This window comes from Myotis yumanensis, unplaced genomic scaffold (genome assembly GCF_028538775.1).
Source record: "Myotis yumanensis isolate MYYU_CA2020_CCGP unplaced genomic scaffold, mMyoYum1.0.hap1 SCAF_1, whole genome shotgun sequence".
NCBI classification, from domain to species: Eukaryota; Metazoa; Chordata; class Mammalia; order Chiroptera; family Vespertilionidae; genus Myotis; species Myotis yumanensis.
This window is the reverse complement of record NW_027223752.1, coordinates 237,285,542-237,306,594: the sequence shown is the minus strand read 5'-3', so window position 1 is coordinate 237,306,594 and position 21,053 is coordinate 237,285,542. Positions and strand designations below refer to the sequence as shown.

Below are 21,053 nucleotides of genomic sequence, written 5' to 3'. Positions count from 1 at the left end.
CTGTGTCTGACATGACAGGGCACTGCCCGGGGGAGTCACTTCAGAGCATGCTCAGTCCTCGGGTCCCGCCCCGTGGACACGAGGGCGCAAGGAGCAGGCCACAGCCTCAGCCTCTGCGACAGACGGACCCCGCAGAGGGAGCGACACGTGGCCTAGGCAGGTTCAGTCGCCCCTGAGCCTCCACTTGCTGACCTGTAAAATGGGGAGAGTCATGGTACTCAGCATAGAGGGGCCTCGGGGACAGGAGGAGATGAGGCGTGAGACGCACTTAGCTCAGTGTCCGCACGTAGTAGGTGCTCAGGAAACAGGAACTAGCTTGTCCTACAGCCACACGGCAAGGAGATGAGAAAGCTGGGTCTCCGGTGACCCTTGGTGGGTCCAGGGGCACCGCTGGACGCCCGGTCGCCATTGCTGTCGGGCCTGCCATGGGTTTAACCCCTGGGCCCGGCTCTTGCCTGTTCCCCACCCCCCTGCCATCCTAGCTCAGGCCCCATCGGGTTTCCTTGCAGAGTAAAAATGCGCCTCACAGCCAGGGCGAGTACGACGTCTACAGCACCTTCCAGAGCCACGAGCCGGAGTTCGACTATCTCAAGAGCCTGGAGATAGAGGAGAAAATCAACAAGATCAAATGGCTCCCTCAGCAGAACGCCGCCCACTCCCTGCTGTCCACCAACGGTGAGGGCGTGCCTGCGTGCGCGTGTGCCTGAGCGTGTGTGTGTGTGTGCCCGAGCATGTGTGTGTATGTGTGTGTGCGCCCGAGCGTGTGTGTGTGCAGGCATGAGTGCGTGCCTGCGTGTGCGTGTGCCTGAGTGTGTGTGTGCCCGAGCATGTGTGTGTATGTGTGTGTGTGCCCAAGCATGTGTGTGTATGTGTGTGTGTGCCCGAGCATGTGTGTGTGCAGGCATGAGTGTGTGTCTGAGCATGTGTGTGTGCATGTATGTGTGTGTGCGCCCAAGCATGTGTGTGTGCAGGCATGTGTGTGCCTGAGTGTGTGCATGCAGGTGTAGGAGTGTGATGTAAGGTTTGCATCAAATGCTGTTTTCACCGCACTGACACAGTCGGTGAGCGTTTTCCTTGGTCTTTGGCTCCTAAAAACCACATCTGAGTAGGTGTAAATTCCACCCGGTGAATGTGCCCCTGTCCCTGCCTTCCCTGTTGGACACGGGCCATCCCATGGTTATGCGCAGCGCCATGAACATGGTTGTGCTATTCTCCCCTGGGGTGGAGGGCCAGGGAACACGGGGACGCCTGAGGCAAATTTGATGTCCATCTGCCCCTCAGACGCAGGACACCCTGGGAAGAGCGATGGCGCCCCCCTGCCCAAGGCCGGCTGCCCGAGGGGAAGGCCATAGCCGGGATCCCCTCTTCCTCGGGGACCTCCATCTGTTTTCTCTTAGGCCTTCATCTGATTGGACGAGGCCCACGCAGACGAGGGAGGGTGATTGGCTATACTCTGTGGGTTAAACGTTACTCTCATCTCAGACACCTTCACAGCCACATTCACACACGTCTGACCAAAGAGCTGGTGCCTGCGGCTTAACCCAGTCGACACATAAATCAGCCCTCACAGCTGCCAAGTTATTCTTTCGATGTTGTTGGCGGATGGCAGAGAAGTGAGGCTCCCAGAGAGTGGGTGCTGGATGGGGGGGTGCTGCTCGGAAATACAGGGCTTCCCCTGGGCGGGGGGCCTCAGGGAGGGGCTTGGAGATGCGGGGAGCTGCGTCAGGGCCGTCTCTCTGGGGATCGGTGAGAGACTGATCACTCCCCTGAGCGTGCCGTGCCCTTTGACCCAGCAGCGTCACCGTGGGGATCCGTGGTGAGGAGCGAGAGAAGGAAGGCAGGTGTCCCACTCGTGGAGATGTTCGCTGGGGCCATTTACCTGGGAGGAAATTGGAACGAACCGCCTCTCCCAGCACAGGGTGGCGGCCGAGAGGGCTCCGGGCGATGCGTCCGTATCTGGTGGACGAGGGCGGATGGATGGCCCATTCTCCATGTTAATCGTGGGTCTTGTTTCACTTTGTTCTGTTTTTAAAGACAAAACCATCAAATTATGGAAGATTACCGAGCGAGATAAGAGGCCTGAGGGCTATAACCTGAAAGACGAGGAAGGGAAACTCAAGGACCTGTCCACCGTGACGTCACTGCAGGTAAGTGGCCATCTGGGGAGACTGCGGGTCCATGGTTCCTTTATTAGCCGACGAGGATCGTAGGGCTCGAGGTCCTGGTGAGTTGAGCCACAGTCAGCGCAGACCCTGGCTGCGGTCATCTGCCTACTCCGTGCCTCAGTGTCCCCACCTCGATGCAGAGATGACCTTCTCCTGGAGGCCTCCTGAGGACAAGGCGCACCACGTCCATAAAGAGCCTTTCAGCTGAGGGTGCAGAGCAAGTCCTGCAACCCCTTGTCACACAAAGAGGGAAACTGGGGCCCAGAGAGGGGCAGGAACTCACCCGAAGCCGCCCAGCTAGTGAGTGGCAGAGCCAGCGGAACCCGTGGCTGAGCTGAGTGGACTCCGAGCCCTTTGCTGAGGGGCAGAGCGGGGCCTGGGGCTGCGACTCTTGCAGCTTCTATGAAGTCTCAGCCTCCAAGATTGCCTTTGATTGACAAAGAGCTGGCGGTTAAGCCACGGGGCCGTGCTAAAGCCAGCCCAGCCCTCAACATGATTCAAAGGCCAAAGGACTCCTTTCTCTCCCAGCTGCGGGACCAGAAGAAAGGGTTCCATGGAGTCACAGGCCGGGGTTCAAATCCTGCCTCTGCCACCTCCTGGTGGTGTGACCGGGCGGGGCTCCAGGCTCCACAGCCTCGGTTCTTCATCGGGAACAGGGGTGAGCACTGTGGCAGGTGTGTCTTCTAAGCACTCTGGCTGGCACAGCTCGTTGAACCCTCACCCAAATCCTGTCACGTGGCATTATCACCCCCATTTCACAGACGAGGGAACCGAGAGCTGGGATCCAAACCCAGGGCAGGCTGGCCCAGAATCGGTATCCGTCTGCTCTGACGTGGCCAGGAGGCCCCTGCCTCACGGGAGAGCTGCAGGACGGTCAGTGGCGTCCCGGGGAGGACTGTGGAGAAGCCGGCCCCTTCCCCCTGCAGCAGGCCAGGAAGCACACGGTGCCGCCTCCTCTGTCCCTGGCTTCCAGACACCGGGAGCATAGTGGGTGCTGCGGACATGCTTGCTGAAGGAGGTGCTGACCCGGATTCACCCATTCAGCACACACGCTTATTGAGCACCTACTGTGTGCAGGCCCAGCTTGAGGCACTGGGAGGCTGCAGTGAACACAGAGCCCGCGGCAGGATGGGACCTAAGTCTTGTTGGTGTCCCAGTGCCTGGGACAGGCCTGCCTCAGAGGAGGTGGCCCCAGAGGGCCATGAAGGAGCGGGGACCAGTGTCGGGAAGTGACTGCTCTCTTCAGCTCCAGTTTGCACATCCTAGCAGACTTTTAAAAAATATATTTTTATTGATTTCGGAGAGGAAGGGAGAGGGAAAGAGAGATGGAAAAACATCAATGATAAGAGAGAATCATTGATCAGTTGCCTCCTGCATGCCCCCTACTGGGGATCAAGCCTGCAACCCGGGCATGTGCTCTGACGGAATCGAACTGTGACCTCCTAGTTCATAGGTCAATGCTCAACCCCTGAGCCATGCCGGCTGGGCCGTTCTAGCAGATTTGGAAAGGCTCGTTCCTGTCCCATGAAATGCCGTCTCCCTCAGTTCGTTCCTCAGCTGCGAGTGTGGGCTGCTCTGAGCTGCCTGGGCTGGGTGGGGTGAGCGCCTCTCCGGGGCTCGCAGACAAACCGCTCCCCGCTCCCTGCACTGCCGCTGGGTGGCTGTGGGCATTCCCCCTGCTCCCCGCCTCAGTTTCCTCACCGGCAAAATGGAGATGATGCCTCGCTTTTACTGAAACGACCGCCGGCGCACACACGGAGCATCCCGAGAATTGTCATAAATACGAAGTGGAGATCAGTGCTGTTCCCCAGAAGGAGAAATAAACGTTTAAACACGGTGGCCTCTAAATGACCGGCGAATTGCACAAATAAATTCTGAGAAGGCAGGGAAGCCAATTATCTGGGTTGTCGAGTAAAGGGAGTGATGGTGTCCCACCCCACCGCCAGCCCCAGGCAAGTCTAGGAGGGTTTCCTCTGGTGGGAAAGATGCAATTATCACCTCTTGATGGCCTGGCGTCTGCAGCAGAGCCATGGCCCACGGGAATCTCAATCTCGTTTATTTCCCTCCCAGCATCGGAGATGTTCTGTACATCCCACACATCCCGAGACGGCACTTAACATAAACTGAGGCTGCGGGAGAGAGGGGGAGGCGCTCGGGTCTTTCCTCCCCGCCTAGCACTGCCCGGGGACTCGCTGTATTAGCTCTGAGCAGGCACCAGCCTCACCCCCTTTACGGAAAAGGGAACTGAGGCCTGAGATGTTACCCAGTGAAGGTAACACTGTGAGTAGCAGGGCAGGCTTTGAAGCTGCAGGCGGGTCTCAGTCTGCACCTTTGCACCAGGAACCCTCAGGGGCAGTCACCCCAGCTTCCTGGCCCGACTCTCATTTCCTGACCCCGTGACTTAGGCAAGTTGGGTTCACCTTGGCATCCAGTCCTCTCACCGGTGATGTGGGGATGGCAATGCCAGCCCCATTTCCTGGGCATCGAACCCAGGTCTGGCCATTGTGTCTGTCTGTCCTCGCACCTTTGAAACCTCACAGTTTCCTGGAGTGACACACAGCAGTGTATGCTGAGCCCCGGCAGAGGTGTGGACCGTGTGCTGGGTGTATGCCAGCCCTACCTACCAGGGCAGCTGTACTTCTGGGGGGCTGTTGCCTCCAGATCCTTCAGGAGGAGTTGGGGTTCACTAGCTGTCCCAAGGCGGGGAGCGTTCCAGGCAGAGAGCACGAAGGGAAGCAGAGGCGTGCATCTGATACTGTCTCAGGGACTCCTCACACGTCCGAGGTGGGAGTTTGTATGAGTGAGGCTAACACTGATGGCTCTAACAGATGACCCCGCATTGCAGGGCAGAGCACACAGAAATGTAATTCTCGCCCTGGCCGGTTTGGCTCAGCGGATAGAGCGTCAGCCTGCGGACTAAAGGGTCCCGGGTTTGATTCTGGTCAAGGGCACATGCCTAGGTTGTGGGCTCGATCCCCAGTGTGGGGCGTGCAGGAGGCAGCCAATCAGTGATTCTCTCTCATCATTGATGTTTCTATCTCTCTCTCCCTCTCTCTTCCTCTCTGAAATCAATAAAAAAAATATTTTTAAAAATTAAAAAAATATATAATTCTCACTCCTAGCAAGGTGCTCCTGCAGGGACACAGCCTCCTGCCATTCCATGTGCCTCCATCCCTGAAGGTTGGGTCTTCACCTTCCTTCAGTAGAAGGAGAAAGAGGATAGAAAAGGCACACCTGCCTCTTAACCACCTTGGCCCATAGTGCCAGGCATCACTGTACTCACAGTCCATTGGTCAGAACCAGTCATGTGGCCACACCCAGATGCAAAGGTAGCTGGGAAACGTAGTCCTTCTCTGGGCAGCCACTTGTCACTTCCTGGTAGAAGGGATGCAAATGTTTGGTGGACAGTCAGCTGACTCTGCCATGGTACCTTCTCGTTCCATTTGAGAGATGAGGAAATTGGGGTGCGAAGGGGTTCAGTCACTTATTCAAAGTCACATGGTGGGCTCAGAACCAACCCCGGGAGGCCAAGCGAAGGAGGTGGGCTTTCCTGCAGGGCCGGTGGCGATGGACATTGGCCACATGCACTGCTTATTTCTGACACGTGCGGGATGGCTGCCCACTGGTGCAGGCCTCGCTGTGGCTGCCTGGCCCAGGCTGCCTGCCCCCGGCAAACGGCCCTGCTCTGACCTGCCCTCCTCCTCGTAGGTGCCCGTGCTGAAGCCCATGGACCTGATGGTGGAGGTGAGCCCACGGAGGGTCTTTGCCAATGGCCACACCTACCACATCAACTCCATCTCCGTCAACAGCGACTGCGAGACGTACATGTCGGCCGACGACCTGCGCATCAACCTCTGGCACCTGGCCATCACCGACAGGAGCTTCAGTATCCTTTCCCGCCGCAGCCGCCGGCGTCTCCCGCGGTGGCTTCTGGGTGGGGCTGGCTGGCTGGCTTGTAAGGAGCTGGCTTGGGGGCTTCTGCTTTCAGCTTCGGTGAGTCCACAGTGTGTGAATGACACGCAGACGTGAGCTCATGCTGAGAATTTATGAACACTTTGAAACCACGGCTGTGAGGGTTACATTGGACCCCTCGCCTCCTCCTCGCCAGGGTGGCCGTGATCCCCGTCACCCTGGGACCTCACCAGGGACGAAGGAGGAGATAAGGTCCTGGGGTCAATCCTCCCAGAGGAGGGACAGCTGATCCTCCTGAGACCGTCCACCAAAGGCTCCTCTGGACCCTCCCCGCTGGGGTCCCACCCAGGGCTTAGAGTGACAACTGGGGTGTCAAAAGCCCAGCCGGACGGAGTCGGGGGCCCTGCTTGGTGGCTCCCTGCGTCTGGACAAGCTAGGGGCAAGAGGATTGAGTCCAGCGCCCACCAGCTGGCGAGGAATGAACTGTCCATACGTGAGCATGGGCATGGGGAAGGGCTGCAGTGGAGAGAGCAGGCTGGTTGCTCAGCTGTCCCTATCCTGAAGACTGAAAATAATAACAATAATTACAGCGAGGCTTTTGTGTAGCATTAACTCTTTTTTTTTTAAATTAAATCTTTATTGTTCAGATTATTACATTAGTTACTCTTTTTTCCCACCATAACTCCCCTCCACCCAGTTCCAACCCCACCCTCTGCCCTCACTCCCCACCCACTGTCCTCATCCATAGGTGCACGATTGTTGTCTAATCTCTTCACTCACCCCCACACCCCTTTCTCCCCCCCCCCCCAAGAATAGTCAGTCCATTCCCTTTCTATGTCCCTGATTCTATTACAATCACCAGTTCATCAGATTATTTATTCACTTGATTTTTAGATTCACTTGTTGATAGATGTGTATTTGTTGTTCATAATTTGTATCTTTACCTTTTTCTTCTTCTTCCTCTTCTTACAGGATACCTTTCAGCATTTCATATAATACTGGTTTGGTGGTGATGAACTCCTTTAGCTTTTTCTTATCTGTGAAGCTCTTTATCTGACCTTCAGTTCTGAATGATAGCTTTGCTGGATAAAGTAGTCTTGGTTGTAGGTTCTTGGTATTCATCACTTTGAATATTTCTTGCCATTCCCTTCTGGCCTGCAAAGTTTCTGTTGAGAAATCAGCTGACAGTCGTATGGGTACTCCCTTGTAGGTAACTGATTTTCTTTCTCTTGCTGCTTTTAGGATTCTCTCTTTGTCTTTTGCTCTTGGCATTTTAATTATGATGTGTCTTGGTGTGGTCCTCTTTGGATTCCTTTTGTTTGGGGTTCTCTGCGCTTCCTGGACTTGGAAGTCTATTCCTTTCACCAGGTAGGGGAAGTTTTCTGTCATTATTTCTTCAAATAGGTTTTCAATATCTTGCTCTCTCTCATCTTCTGGCACCCCTATAATTCGGATGTTGGTACGCTTGAAGCTGTCCCAGAGGCTCCTTACACTATCTTCATATTTTCGGATTCTTTTTTCATTTTGCTTTTCCGGTTGGGTGTTTTTTGCTTCTTCGTATTTCAAATCTTTGACTTGATCCTTGCGACCCTCTGGTCTGCTGTTGGGAGTCTGTATAATATTCTTTATTTCAGTCAGTGTATGCTTAATTTCTAGTTGGTCCTTTATCATAACATCGAGGGTCTCATTAGATTTCTTGAGGATCTCACTACATTTATCGGCGGTCTTACCAGTCTTTTCGAGGGCTTCTAAACAGTTCTTTAAAGACCTTAAAAGTGTGGTTTTGAACTCTATATCCAACAGTTTGCTTTCCTCCAATTCTGTCGTTTGTGTCCTGTTTCTTTGTCTCGGCATTTTTTTATGCTTCGCTGTGTCGATAGAGTGCCTTTCTGTGCTAAGTGTCCCAATTACCTAAGGTAGACACTCTTGGTGCACCCCCTTGTGGGCTTTGTGCACAGTCTTGTTGTGGTTAAGCCTTGATTGTTGTAGTTATCACTGTGAGGAATTGACCTCCAGGTCAATTGGCTGTGAGAATCAGCTGTGTCTGCGGTGGGAGAACTTCTGTGCTGGAGACACCCCTCTGGGGCTAGACTTGCTTCGATGGGGCTTTGGTGCTCACTGAGTCTGCCTCCTGAGTGTGTCTTTTATGGTTCCACGGAGCTTAAAGCTGGATGGTCCCACTCTGACCTCTGGGCTTCCTGGCTCCTGGATCTCTAGGGAGGTGCTAATCCAGCCTTTGCCTGAGGCTATCCAGCAAAAGCCTCCCTGCAGGGCTTGGGCGGGGCGGGTCCCACGGGATCAACAGGGCGGGGTTAGCAATTATGGCTGCTCTCAGTCTTGCCCTCAGAGGCTCTGCTTCTCAGTGTCCCAGTAGTAGCTGCAAGCCCCACGGAGAGAAAGCTGCCCTAGGGTTCTGAGCGATGCCAGACAGTCCCGCTTCTCCCGTATGAGTCTGGGTCCTTAGAGACTCGCCCGGAACTGGAGCTCAGAGCCTGAGACTCCCTCCCGATTGAAAACAACCGCGCCCTCAGCCTCCAGCCCGCTCCACATGCACTCCGAACCTTAGTATTTTACTTCAGCACTGCGCCTCCTCTGAGCCTCGGTATGCTTTTCTCTTTCCTCCTAGTTGTAGAACATCCACTCAGCCAGCTTTCCTGTGGTTCTGGATGATGTCCGTTCCGTCTTTTAGTTGTATTTTTGAAGTGGTTGTTCGAGGCAGCAAACTCCCGTGTTTACCTATGCCGCCATCTTCTAGCATTAACTCTTGTTAATATTAACTCATTTCACCCCCACAACAACCCCGTGAGGTAGGTATGGCCACGATCCTCCTTTACAGACGAGGAAACTGAGGCACCGGGAGCCCAAGAGAACGTGCTCAGAGCCCACTCCTAGCAGGTGTCGCACCTCCAGCCCCCGAGTCATTTCCAACTCCAACACCAGGCTGCTCTGTGAAGGATGGTGCCCAGATGGAGTGAAGGAGGCCCTGCTCCTGCTGCCCCTCTGGAGCAGGTGGACATAAACCGTCGATGCAATAAGCAAGGGGAGCATCCGGCAGGCGAGCAGCGAGCAGGCGGGCAGTGCTGTGGGAGCGAGTGGGCCAGAGAGCACATGGGCGCGTTTTTCTCCAGCCACAATTCGCCGGGCTGTAGGCGCGGGTGGGTGGAGAGAGCCAGGGCAGCGGTTTTGCCAAGTGCACAGGCAGACATGGGGCTGCTGGTGAAGGCAAGGAGTGGAAATAATGACTGGCCCCAGGACCTGTCAGCCGAGGAGGCGAGGGCTGGTGACAGGAAGGGAGCGTCTGGGGATTGGCGTCCCCGTGGGACCTGGGGGGCTTCCCTGGCTGCAGATCCTGCCTGTGTGTAGCCTGATTTGTGAAACTGAATTGTTAGTTGATCAGATATAGAAGCGTCCAGGCCTTGGGGGTGGAGGAGCGTGCGTGGCATTGCCTGCCGGCTGCAGAGCGGGGCTCCGGCAGCCTCGCTGTAGACCTAGGTGCCAGCTCGGCAGACGGAGGAGCGATGCAGACCTCCCCTGACCGACCGGTTCACCGGGGAATCAGGCTGTGTGTGGCCCCCCGTGCGGCCTGCTGCTGCTTGACCACCAGTGAGGACACGGGGAGACCTGGCACTGTCCGTGGAGCCGCCTCCACTGGCAGGGAGGTGTCAGGTGGGGCGATGGGTCCGATAGCAGCCGAGTGATGAGAAAGGTGTTTCCTTTCCAGTGGGGGGCAGGGGTGGGGGGGCGTCCAGAAAGCTGTGACTGGCTGAGCTGGGCACCTGCTCTGCATTTGAGACACTCTTTGAGCACGTACCCCCCCAGGGGACCTGGGCCTGGGGCCTCCGTCCCTCTAACTCTGGTTCTGTGGTGTCTCGCCTTGTCCCGAGGCTGCTGTTCAGTCCTCAAGGCCGCTGGGAGTTTTCTGCTGCGTTACCATCTCCTGTGTCCAAACAGGAACGCTTCCCACTTACGCAGAATTAATTTTTAGCAAAGGTTTTCCAGAGAGAGGAACACTTTTCTAATCAGGTAGAAGAGTGGGCACGTTTGGACCATTTGAAGGAGAAGAGCTGACTCAGAGGCCTTTCTCTGGCTAATTCCAGAACCGGCTGCTCTGATCGGAGGTCGGGGCCTGGGCTTCCTGAGCCTCTGCCCTGTCCCCCGCCCACGCAGGTGCATGCCGTAATCTGCCAGCAAGGCTGACCGTTAGGGGTCCCCCAGCTTCCTTCTCCCTCGCCCACAGAATGGAAAGGATGCAGGCCCTTCCATCATCCCCCGATGGCTCTGGAAACGTGTTCTGCTCTCCATCCCGTCAGAGGCTCAGCTCAGGCCACCCCAGCCCTGCCTGGCCGTGGCCTGCATCCCGCCTTGCCCAGCCAGCCAGCCAGCCCACCGCAGTGAGAGTGGCTGACCACGTGAGCCCCCTGCCAAAAGCTCTCAGCCACTTCCCATCAGCTTCTGGACAAAGTCCGAACCACTCAGCAGTGTCCTACGGTGCTTGGTGACTGGCCCTGCCCACCTCCCCGGGGTCCTGGGCGCCAGGCTGGCCCACACTTTCAGGCCACTGGGCTTCCCTTCCTGTCACAGGGCCAGGCCAGTGCTCTGCCTTCTGCTGGCCCTTCACTGACCAGCCTTCTCCCTCTCATAGCCGGGCTGGCTCCTGTTTGCCCCCTTTGCTCGGTCACCTGTGCCGTGTCCACTCTGCACCCCTCCCAGGCTGGTCAGAGCCCCTCTGGGCCCCCCTCCCTGTCACACTGGGCATCACACTGGGCTTTCCTCACCTGTTAATATGCCCCTGCCCCCATTTCCAGTGACACCCTGGGGTTAGGAACCCAGTCGGTGCCCTCTCTGTATCCCCACATGTAATGCAGGGCCCGCACATAGTAGGTACTTGTGAATGGTTCTGAATGGAGTGAGGAGGCTCACAGTGTCCACCTGGTCCTGGGATGGAGACTCCCCCCCTCTGAGTCTGGGCTCCAGGGTGCTCGGGTCCCAGACACTACAGAGGAGCAGCCTGGGTGCTGGGATCTGGACCCCTGGGCTCAGTTCACTGCTTAACGTCCTGGGCCGTCTGTTCACACGAATGTAAACTGGGCCAAATTCCTTAACGTGAGGACGTTTGTAAGGAATAAAGGAGTCAGTCACTAGTTGGGCCCCAGCCGGTGGCTGGCAGCATTTTCCCTCTTCAACAACAGCCCCCTGGGATAGTTACGGCTCATTCTCCGAATTCCTGTGGGTTCTCTGATTGTGTGTTTCACCCCAATGCCGTCTCCACATCTTTTTAAACCACCGCTCGCATCCTTCAGTACCAACATTCTGAGACCGTTGGGCAGCGCTGGGTGATTTTTCTCGAGTGCGATGCATCTTAAAGGTAACAGGTTGCACAGGCGGTCTCAGCTGAGGAATCTTTGCTTTATGTTTAGCACTGGAGGATTGCAAAGATGGTTCCATTGATTCTCCCTCCCCCCTCCCCGAGTGATTTCTTTTGCTGGAAGCTGGCATTGCACCAGCCCTCAGTCTGGAACAATGCCTAATTCCTGTTTCCTGAGCAGATCCCGAAGGGAGGCTGGGTGGTGGGCCAGCAGTCAGGGCAGAGGCTCCAAGGCTCCGGCACAGCCTGAGGGAACAATTCAGGGAACAATGGAGGGGACCCGCCAAGGCCCCTCCGCCTGCCAGGCTCTCTGCTGGCAAAGCACCAAGAGCCCCGGGCCCAACCACTGCAGTCACCCAGCCTTGCTGTTCCCATCCAGTCAGTGGGCTGTGCCTCTGGGGTTGGGGCTGGGCGGGTGGAGCTGCGAGTACGGGGCCTGATGTGCCGTAGACCCATGACCCACATGACCATGGTCGCCACTCACAGGTGCCTCTATTCATGTTCCCGCAGTGCCACTGTACAGAGGAGGAAACGGGGCAGCGTCTGCTCAGAAATGCCCCAAGTCCCCAGGTCTGAATCCCCAACATCAGTTTTCTGCTTGGAAAGCCTGTTGTTAAACCGTGACAGCCCATCACTGCTGCTTTGAGGCCTCCCCAAGGCCAGGCGGGTCAGCCTCCTCCACTCTGAGTGTGCCTGTGCGCTGTCCATGGTGCTGACCCAACTCCCAGCGAGCTGCCCAGGGCGCTCAATCACTCCCCTACGCACTGTCCATGGTGCTGACCCAACTCCCAGCAAGCTGCCCAGGGGCTGGCTCCCTGTGCGCTGTCCATGGTGCTGAACCAAACACCCAGCAAACTGCCCAGGGCCCTGACTCGCTCCCTGTGCGCTGTCCATGGTGCTGGACCAAACTCCCAGCAAACTGCCCAGGGCGCTCACTCACTCCCCCTATGCGATGTCCACGGTGCTGAACCCACTCCCAGCAAGCTGCCCAGGGCGCTGGCTCACTCCTGTGCGCTGTCCACGGTGCTGACTCCTCCTGCAGCCAATCCTGCAGTCGCCCTCACCACCTCCCACACACCGGCCTTGCTCTGTGCCACTTACTCTGTGCCAGGCGGCGTTCTAAGCACCTGGAACATGTTAACCTACTTAATCCTCTCGACGACACTGTGGAGCAGACGTTATGAACACGCCCCCCCCCCTTTTTTGTTTGGTTTGTTTTTGTTAATCCTCACCTGAGGATATTTTTCCATTTCAGAGAAAGTGGAAGGGAGGGGGGGAGAGACAGAGAGACAGAGAGACAGAGAGACAGAGAGAAACCCTGATGTGAGAGAGACACATTGATTGGTTGCCTCCCACATGTGCCCTGACTGGGTCAGGGGGGTTGAGCCTGCAGCCGAGGTATGTGCCCTTGACAGGAATCAAACCGGGGACCCTTCAGTCTGCAGGCGGATGCTCTATCCACTGAGCCAAATGGGCCAGGGTAACATGCCCCCTCTTTACAGGAGGAAACTAAGCCACAGAAAGGTTAGGTGATTGACCCAGAGTCACCCAGCTGGGCAGTGGCAGGGCCTGGGAGTCAGACTTGGGGCCTCTCGTGTAGATGGTCCTTTCAACTCTGAGAAGTGGGTGCACTGCCCTTGGCCTTTCCTCGCCCCAGCCACGCAGACTGCCCATCAGCCCCCACGATGGGATAATGTCTCCTGGCTCTTGTTTTGGATTCTAAGGGAAAGCGGGCACTTTCCACGCCCCTACAGGCCACACTGGGACTGTTTGTAACACAGGTGGCCGATGCATGAGCTCTGGCCGCTGTCTGTTTCTAACGCTTCCTCTAATGGTGGGGACGTGCCACTCCGTGGTGCTTCCGATCCCTCCTGACAGGCCTCCATGGCATGTCTGTAACACGCTGCTGATTAAAACTGGTCGATCCCAGGCTGCAGCCTGTCTGCCTCCCTCTCCCTCCCTCCCTCCCTCCCAGCCTGCTGCTCGCAGCTCCTCAGCCCCATGCCTCCGCCTCACATGGATCACTCCTCCACCCTGGCCCTCTGCCCGGATGACTCCTGCTGGCTCTCGGCCTTGGCTTAATGCCGTTGCCTCAGAGGACCCGTCCCTGACTCTCCAGACCACTCCAGGGCCTTGTTATAAACCGCCTCACGTGCGCCCTGAGTGTCCCTCCTGGAGCAGCGCATGTGGGGCTGATAGCGGGTTTTGCTGCTGGGCAAGGAGCCTCAGGAAGCCAGGACGGGGCTGCATTGCTCTCTCTCAGAGCCAGGAGAAGGCAGCTCCTTGGGAGTGTGTCCAGCTCTGTCCACCTTGGGCTTCCCCTTCCAGGTCTCAAACTCAGGCATGCAAGTCAGCACAAACGCTCACAGCGACAGCCCCCACAGCTTTTGCAACCTGCTTCATTTCCTATTTTTGTGTGTTTTTTTCAGAGGAAGAGAAAGGCTGATTTTTAAAAAAAGGCTGATTTTGATTTAGCTAACCAATTTATTGCTAAAAGTAGTAACCATGTGCTAGGGCCTTTGACATGTGTCATTTCATTAAATCCTTACTGCAGCCTTGCAAAGCAGATATTACCAACCCATTCTGCAGATGAGAAAAGCAAGGCACAGAGAGGCTGAGGAAGTTTCCCTAAGTCACACAGCTGTTGTATGGTGGAGTTGGGCTGTTGTGTCTGGATCTTTACGGCTCAGAATCCAAGGCTTTCTTTCCTGTCTGAGAGTCTAGGAGTCATATACCCCGACTGTGGTAGGGATGTGTAGACTGGCTCACCACCCAGAGAAACCACACAAGGGTGTTAGTGGACTTGTGCAGTGAGCAGTTATGCAGAAAGGCCCCTCTCCCATGGCCCCACCTGCCCCAGCAACCTGGCTGCTTCTCCCTGAGCAGACTGCACTGTCAAGATCAAGGTTCTGAGTGGAGAAGGGAAGAAGGCTGAATTGTAACACCCCCCACCCCAAAAGCTGAAGTCCCCATCCCCAGGGCCATCGGGAGGTGGACGTTCAATCTTTAAAGAGGTGATGAAGGTAAATGAGGTCATTGGGGGGCCCTGATCCAGTAGGACTGGTGTCCTGATAAGAAGAGATTTGGACACAGGGAGACACCAGGGATGTGCACACAGAGGCGAGACCGTGCGAAGACACAGTAAGAAGGTGCCGTGTGCAGGCCCAGGAGAGAGGCCTCGAAGAACCCACCTTTGCTTACACCTTGATCGTGGGCTTCTAGCATCGAGAACTGTGAGAAGATAATTCTCTATTGTTCAAGCCACCAGCAGTGGCGTTGTGCCGTGGAGCCTGGAAAAGCTCACTTGGACCAGGCTGCCAGGAACCCTCCTGCATGATCGGCCGTGGTTCGGCCTGAGTGCTCACAGCTCATTCTTGTAGCCTGGAACATCGTCTGGAGAAATTTGCTGGAAAGAAAGCCGCTCTGCTGGGTGTGCCCGTGAGGCCGCCTCCATGTGAGGGAGGGAGGCCTTCCGGGCACTGGCACACCCAGCGTCCCTGGGGCCTGTGTGGGAGGCCCCTTGTGGCCCTTGGCAGAGCTGCCTCCATCCTCGCTCCTCAGCTGCTGTCACCATGGTAACAGCCTCTCCCATCCCGAGCGTGTGTTCCTGCCGAGACATCTGGATGAAGCACGCTGTGCTCAGTTAAATCGATGGAGCCCAAGGCCACATCCTGCTCGTCACTGAGCCTGCCCACTCTCAGCGTCCACCTTGCGGAGGACAAGCCAGTCCAGCGAGCCCAGCAGCGGTGCCCTTGGGGGTGCTCACCCCCTGGGGGAGCTGTGTGTTGTGTGGAGATGCAGTCACTCCCGGACAGAGAGGCAGTGGGAGGAGCCCGGGCTGGAAGTCAGGCCGCCAGGGTTCCACCTCTGCTCTGCCACCTACGTGTGCAGCCTGGGCCTGCCCTTCCTGGGGTCGGGGTTGGGGGGGCCCTTCCTGCAGGGGGGCTGCCCTCACTAGCTCCCGGGGCCTTGGACGTGTCTTCTGCTCAGTCAGCTGCTGTGTCTGCAGAGTCATATGCTGAGGACTCGCCCCTAAAGCCATCACGGCGTCGGTTACTGCTTGTTGCTTCCTGGAGTCAGCGGGCTGCTCCCCAGTTCTCACCTGAGCCCCTTGCAGAGTGAACCAACCACATGCTCCCATTTCCCATCTCGACTGCTTTATGGTCAGCAGGGATGTGCCCAGTGGCTGGGCGATGGCCGTTTGCACCCGGGCCCCATGCAGGTGAGGGGGACCGAGGCTCACAGGGGCGGCTCGGTGGAACGAGGGCCACTGGGAGCCCAGGGACCTCCCGTGTGACGTTCTGCAGGCCCTCCAGGGGGATGCACGCAGCTCTGAACTGAGGGCCCTCAACGGTGCGGAGTGCTGGGGTGGCCGCCTCCGGCTTCGGGATGGCAGGCGATGCCCTTGGCAGCGGGAGACGAAGGAGTTTCTATAAAAATCCCTGCAAACCCAATGACTGCAGGAGCCCCGCCGGGTCCCTTTCCTTCCCTTCCTGTGTCCTTGACAGGAAGCGCCACAGACTTCTCTCGGGGGTGGGACCAACCCCTGTTTCTGAGCTTTGCTGTGTCCGCAGGTGTGGCTGAGCCATGGTCAGGTGACCGTGAAGGGTCTGGTAGGCCCAGCAGGTGCTGGCGTTCCCTGTGGACAGTGAGGCCGCTGCTAAGCAGGGTGGAACCCAAGCCCTACCGTAGGGATGCACTCGGGCTGAGGCCGGAAGGCGGCCAGCGCTGGGACTGGCCAGCGGGAAGCCCAGGCCTCAGAGGCTGTTGGCAGAGGGTGGGGAAGCTGTCCTGGCTCCTGGCTGGCGTCTCGGGGCTGGGAGCGCTGACACAGGATGAGCTGGAAGAAGCGGGCGAGGAGGGGTGTAGAGGGCGGAGTCCACGGTCCTACCCGGTGCCCATGCCATTTGCCAGCTCCCGGGAGGCAACCGGGGTGGAGTTTCCCAGCACGGATTTCTGCACGCTAGGGGCTTAGACCACAGAAAGCTGCTCCCTCCGGGCCTGGGCCGGAAGTTGGAGAGGAAGGAGTGGGCAGGGCTGGCTCCTTCCGGAGGCTCCGGGGAGGCTCCTCTGCCTCTTCCAGCTCCCGAGCCGGGGTTCCCTGTGGCTGCGTCGTCCCCGTCTCTGCCTCCGCTGTCCTGTTTCTTCTCCTCTGGGGTCTCCTACAGGGACACTTGTCGTTGGACTCGGGGCCGCCCGAATCCAGGATGACCTCCTCTGGGAGCCTTAGCTGGATTGAGTCAGCAAAGGCCCTTTTTCTAAATGAAGTCGCACTCACGGCCTCAGGGTGAGGAGGTGGATGTGTTTGGGGGGCACCACTCGGCCACTGCGCTGGAGAAAGATACCTGTGCTGGGAGGGGGGACTGAGGGAGTCCGCCTTCTCCCCTGTCCACGCCCGGCCTGGCCTGACCGCCCCTGTCCGCCCACCTGTGCTGCCAAGCCTTCCTTGTGGGGGGTGGGGCATTCCTCTCCCCGAAGTGCGGCGGGAGTTTGACAGCAGCCCACGGACAGGGGGGGACAGTGAGATGGACAGAGTGCGGATGACCCGTCCCGCTCGGCCAGGGGGGGCTCGTGATGAGTCAATTTACGCTCCTTCCCAAGGGAGGTCGGTCCTGCTGAACCTCCTAGGGCCCCGTCTGTGGCTCACCGCTGCTCAAGGACCCAGGGGGGGCCCTGGGGGTTCATCCTCGCAATGCAAGGGCCCCCCTGGGGTCACGCCCAGCCCCTCATTCTGCACCTGGGGAAGCAGGCTTGCGGGAGGGGCATGGCTTTCTCAGGTGGCACTGCCATTCCAGAGAGCGCAGACCAGCCACCCAGGCCAGAGCCCGGGGGTCCCGGCCCAGCACTGGGCACTGCCCCCGTCGGGGCCGCTGCCACGGTCGCTGTAGGACCAAGTGCCTCTAAGTTCACAGGCGTGTGGCCACCGGGGTGAGCCCGGGGGCGTGTCCACGTGTCTGTCTGGGGCATATTGTCGTGCTGCCTCCCGAGGCCCCTTCTACACCTGCTTCCCTGTCGGGAGCCTGACCGCAGGCCCCGCTCTGTGACAGGACTGAGGGGGGCAACAGGGACAGCCCCCCCAGTCACTAACCCTCGCACACAGGGCGGAGCCGGGCAGCGGGCACGGGCAGGTCCTGGGGGGCTGAGCCGAGGTCTTGGAGCGGCTGGGTGGATGGTCGGGTCCTGAAGGAAGCCATCTGGTCCCAGGGGTGCCGGGCGCGGGCTCTGGATCTTGGGGTTCAGAGACACACATTGACCTCGACTCTGGCTTTGTCTCCCTCCACCAGGGTCACGTGGAAATGCAGGCTCCGTGCGTCACACCTGTCTTTCCCCGGCACCCACTCTATCCAGAGCCCTTGTTTTGTTAATTCTCACCTGGGGATATTTTTTCCATTGATTTTTAGAGAGTGGAAGGGAGGGAGGGAGGGAGGGGGCGAAGGGGGGAGAGAGAGAGAGAGAGAGAGACATTGATTGGTTGCCTCCCTCATGTGTCCCAACCAGGGACAGGGATTGAACCTGCAACCCAGGTACATGCCCTGAACCAGGAATAGAACCCGTGACCCTTCAGTGCACAGGCCAGCACTCTAACCACTGAGCACACCAGCCAGGGCAGAGTCCTTTTTTGAAACAGCAAGAGAGGGTCTCCGAGGCTCGGGCTGTGAGAACCTCAGTCCTGGGCTGTCGGCGGGACTGCAAGGCTGATGTGGGCGGGATTCGCGTCACAGATGCTGCAGCTCTTCCTCATCAGGCTTCGGTCTCATTTCTCGTGATTTAATCTCTGCTTCCTATCGCACAGAAAACCACTGTTTCCAGGGCAACCGCTTCAGGTGGTGGTGACGGGGCCCCTGGTCCTCTCTGCACGTTTCCGTGTGATTCTAAGTTTGTGGGAAGCGCCGTGCTTCCCGGGAGGCGGGATTTGAGCGCAAGCACAGACCCTCCTCGGGTCCCTGACGCACAGGGTCAGGGTCTTTCTGATGGTTATAAACTCTCCTGTTCACAGCAGTTTCCAGAAGACGCCCCTTTCTACTGAGAGAAAGCAGCTGGGATGGGGGGAGGGCTGACGGGAGGTGCGTCTCAGCGTTGCCGCTGGTGTCACTGTCACGCGGTGATGGGCAGCTGGCGGCACTGGGCTCTGAGATGCGGCCGGCGGTGTGCCGGGGGCCGTGCCTCTGCTAGTCTCCACCGCAAGCCCGAGTAGGAGCTGTTAACCCATTTCACAGGCGAGGAAATTGAGGCACCGAGAACCGGGTCTCGTCCTCGGTCACACAGCAGGAGCTGGCCGAGCTGAGCCTGGGCCACCGCACATGCAGAGGCGGGGGCATGGGGACGGTCACTGAGTGCCCAGCAGGCGCTCCACCACGCTCTGCCTTCTGCCCGCCCTGACGGGAGGCAGGGAAGGGGCCTCAGTGATGGCACTGGTGGGGAGAGGGCTCAGGTCAGGAGGGAGGTGGCAAGGCCAGGCTTTTGGGGACAATGGACGGGCACTCAGACGGGGCAGCCAGTGGGCGTTGTGACATGCAGGCCTGCAGCTTGGGGACTCTTTGGGGTGGGTGTTTGTCCAGGGGCTTGGGGAACGGAGAGGCGGCTTAGATGTGGGATATGTCAGGGAGAGGGGGTGGGGAGACCCTGGGTTATAGAGGTGAGGGACCCCAGGGTGTAGGGTGGGGACCCCAGGGTGTAGGGTGGGGGACCCCAGGGTGTAGGGTGGAGGATCCCAGGTTATAGAGGTGGGGGACCCCAGGTTATAGAGGTGGGGGACCCCAGGGTGTAGGGTGGGGACCCCAGGGTGGAGGGTGGATGCCCTGAGGGTGTAGGGTGGGGGGCCCGAGGGTGTAGGAGTGTAGAGACCCCAGGGTGTAGGGTGGGGACCCGAGGGTGTAGGGTGGGGACCCCAAGGTGTAGGGTGGGGGACCCCAGGGTGTAGGGTGGGGACCCCAGGGTGTAGGGTGGGGACCCCAGGGTGTAGGGGGGGCCCCGAGGTGTCGCTCAGGGAGGGGGCAGCCGCACCTTCCTTGACGGCCCAGACATCGTGGACATCAAGCCGGCCAACATGGAGGACCTGACGGAGGTGATCACGGCGTCCGAGTTCCACCCGCACCACTGCAACCTCTTCGTCTACAGCAGCAGCAAGGGCTCCCTGCGCCTCTGCGACATGCGGGCGGCCGCCCTGTGCGACAAGCACTCCAAGCGTAAGTGGGGTTCGCGCGGAGGCAGTGGGTGGAGGGCGCAGCGGGTGGCTCGTCGGGAGAGGCAGGTTTGAAAGGGAGTGAGGCTGCTGAGGGGTCGGTGTGGAGGGGGGGATGGAGAAGACACCATGGGCCCCAGGGTGGGCCTCAGGGTGGGCCCCAGGGTGGACCTCAGGGTGGGCCCCAGGGTGGACCTCAGGGTGGGCCTCAGGGTGGACCCAGGATGGACCCCAGGGTGGACCTCAGGGTGGACCTCAGGGTGGGCCTCAGGGTGGACCCAGGATGGACCCCAGGGTGGACCTCAGGGTGGGTCTCAGGGTGGGTCCCAAGGTGGACCTCAGGGTGGACCTCAGGGTGGGTCTCAGGGTGGGTCTCAGGGTGGGTCTCAGGGTGGGTCTCAGGGTGGACCCCAGGGTGGACCTCAGGGTGGACCTCAGGGTGGGTCTCAGGGTGGGTCTCAGGGTGGGTCTCAGGGTGGACCCCAGGGTGGACCTCAGGGTGGACCTCAGGGTGGACCTCAGGGTGGGTCTCAGGGTGGGCCTCAGGGTGGGTCTCAGGGTGGGCCTCAGGGTGGGCCTCAGGGTGGGCCCAGGATGGACCCAGGGTGGGCCCCGGGTGGGGCACCAGAGGTGGGAGACGGCCATGCTGGGTGTTCTTTGCGGTGGAGCTGCAGGCTTTGCCAGGTGGGATGGGGACCGGTGATCACAGCGTGGGTTGGGTTGTGGGTGAAGGGGACCTTTCCTGGGACAGGCGCTGCGGGCGGGGGCCGGGGACGGACAGGCGCTGCGGGCGGGGGCCGGGGACGGACAGGCGCTGCGGGCGGGGGCCGGGGACAGACAGGTGCTGCGGACGGGGGCTGGGGACGGACAGGTGCTGCGGGCGGGGGCCGGGGACGGACAGGCGCTGTGGGCGGGGGCCGGGGACGGACAGGCGCTGCGGGCGGGGGCCGGGGACAGACAGGCGCTGCGGGCGGGGGCCGGGGACGGACAGGTGCTGCGGACGGGGGCCGGGGACGGACAGGTGCTGCGGGCGGGGGCCGGGGACGGACAGGTGCTGCGGGCGGGGGCCGGGGACGGACAGGCGCGTCTTGGACACAGTAAGCGTGAGGCCCTGGCACGGGGCAGCCAGGTGCCCGGAGTCGGGGCGAGGTCTGGCTGGAGATGGTGGGAAGCCGGGGCCAGCGAGGTGGCCCGGGGCGTGCGTGTGCGCGTGGCTGGGCCATGCTTTTCCAGGTCCGCAGTTTGGAGGCCTGGCCTGGGTCTCCCCAGACAGTGAGCGAGGGGTGGGCAGCTGGTTCCTCTCTGGAAGCTCTGGGAGAACCCGCCCTCACCTTCCCCAGCTCCAGGGCCGCCTGCATCTCTAGGCTCAGGGCCCTCCCCGCCTTCGAAGCCAGCCCTGCTGGTGGCCTTCCTCTCCCTGCATCTCACG

The 21,053-nt window shown here is 59.2% G+C and overlaps 1 protein-coding gene across 2 annotated transcripts in view; it reads left to right on the top strand.

Annotated features, from left to right (window-relative positions):
- The window catches only part of PPP2R2C (protein phosphatase 2 regulatory subunit Bgamma), an 81,605-nt gene that overhangs the window by 47,831 nt on the left and 12,721 nt on the right, over positions 1-21,053 (top strand). For both annotated transcript variants that reach the window (XM_070399635.1, XM_070399644.1), the window contains exons 3-6: positions 510-675; positions 2,035-2,147; positions 5,874-6,051; positions 19,464-19,628. In XM_070399635.1, coding sequence (XP_070255736.1) covers positions 510-675; positions 2,035-2,147; positions 5,874-6,051; positions 19,464-19,628 — 622 coding nt within the window. The remainder of the gene's footprint in view (positions 1-509; positions 676-2,034; positions 2,148-5,873; positions 6,052-19,463; positions 19,629-21,053) is intronic.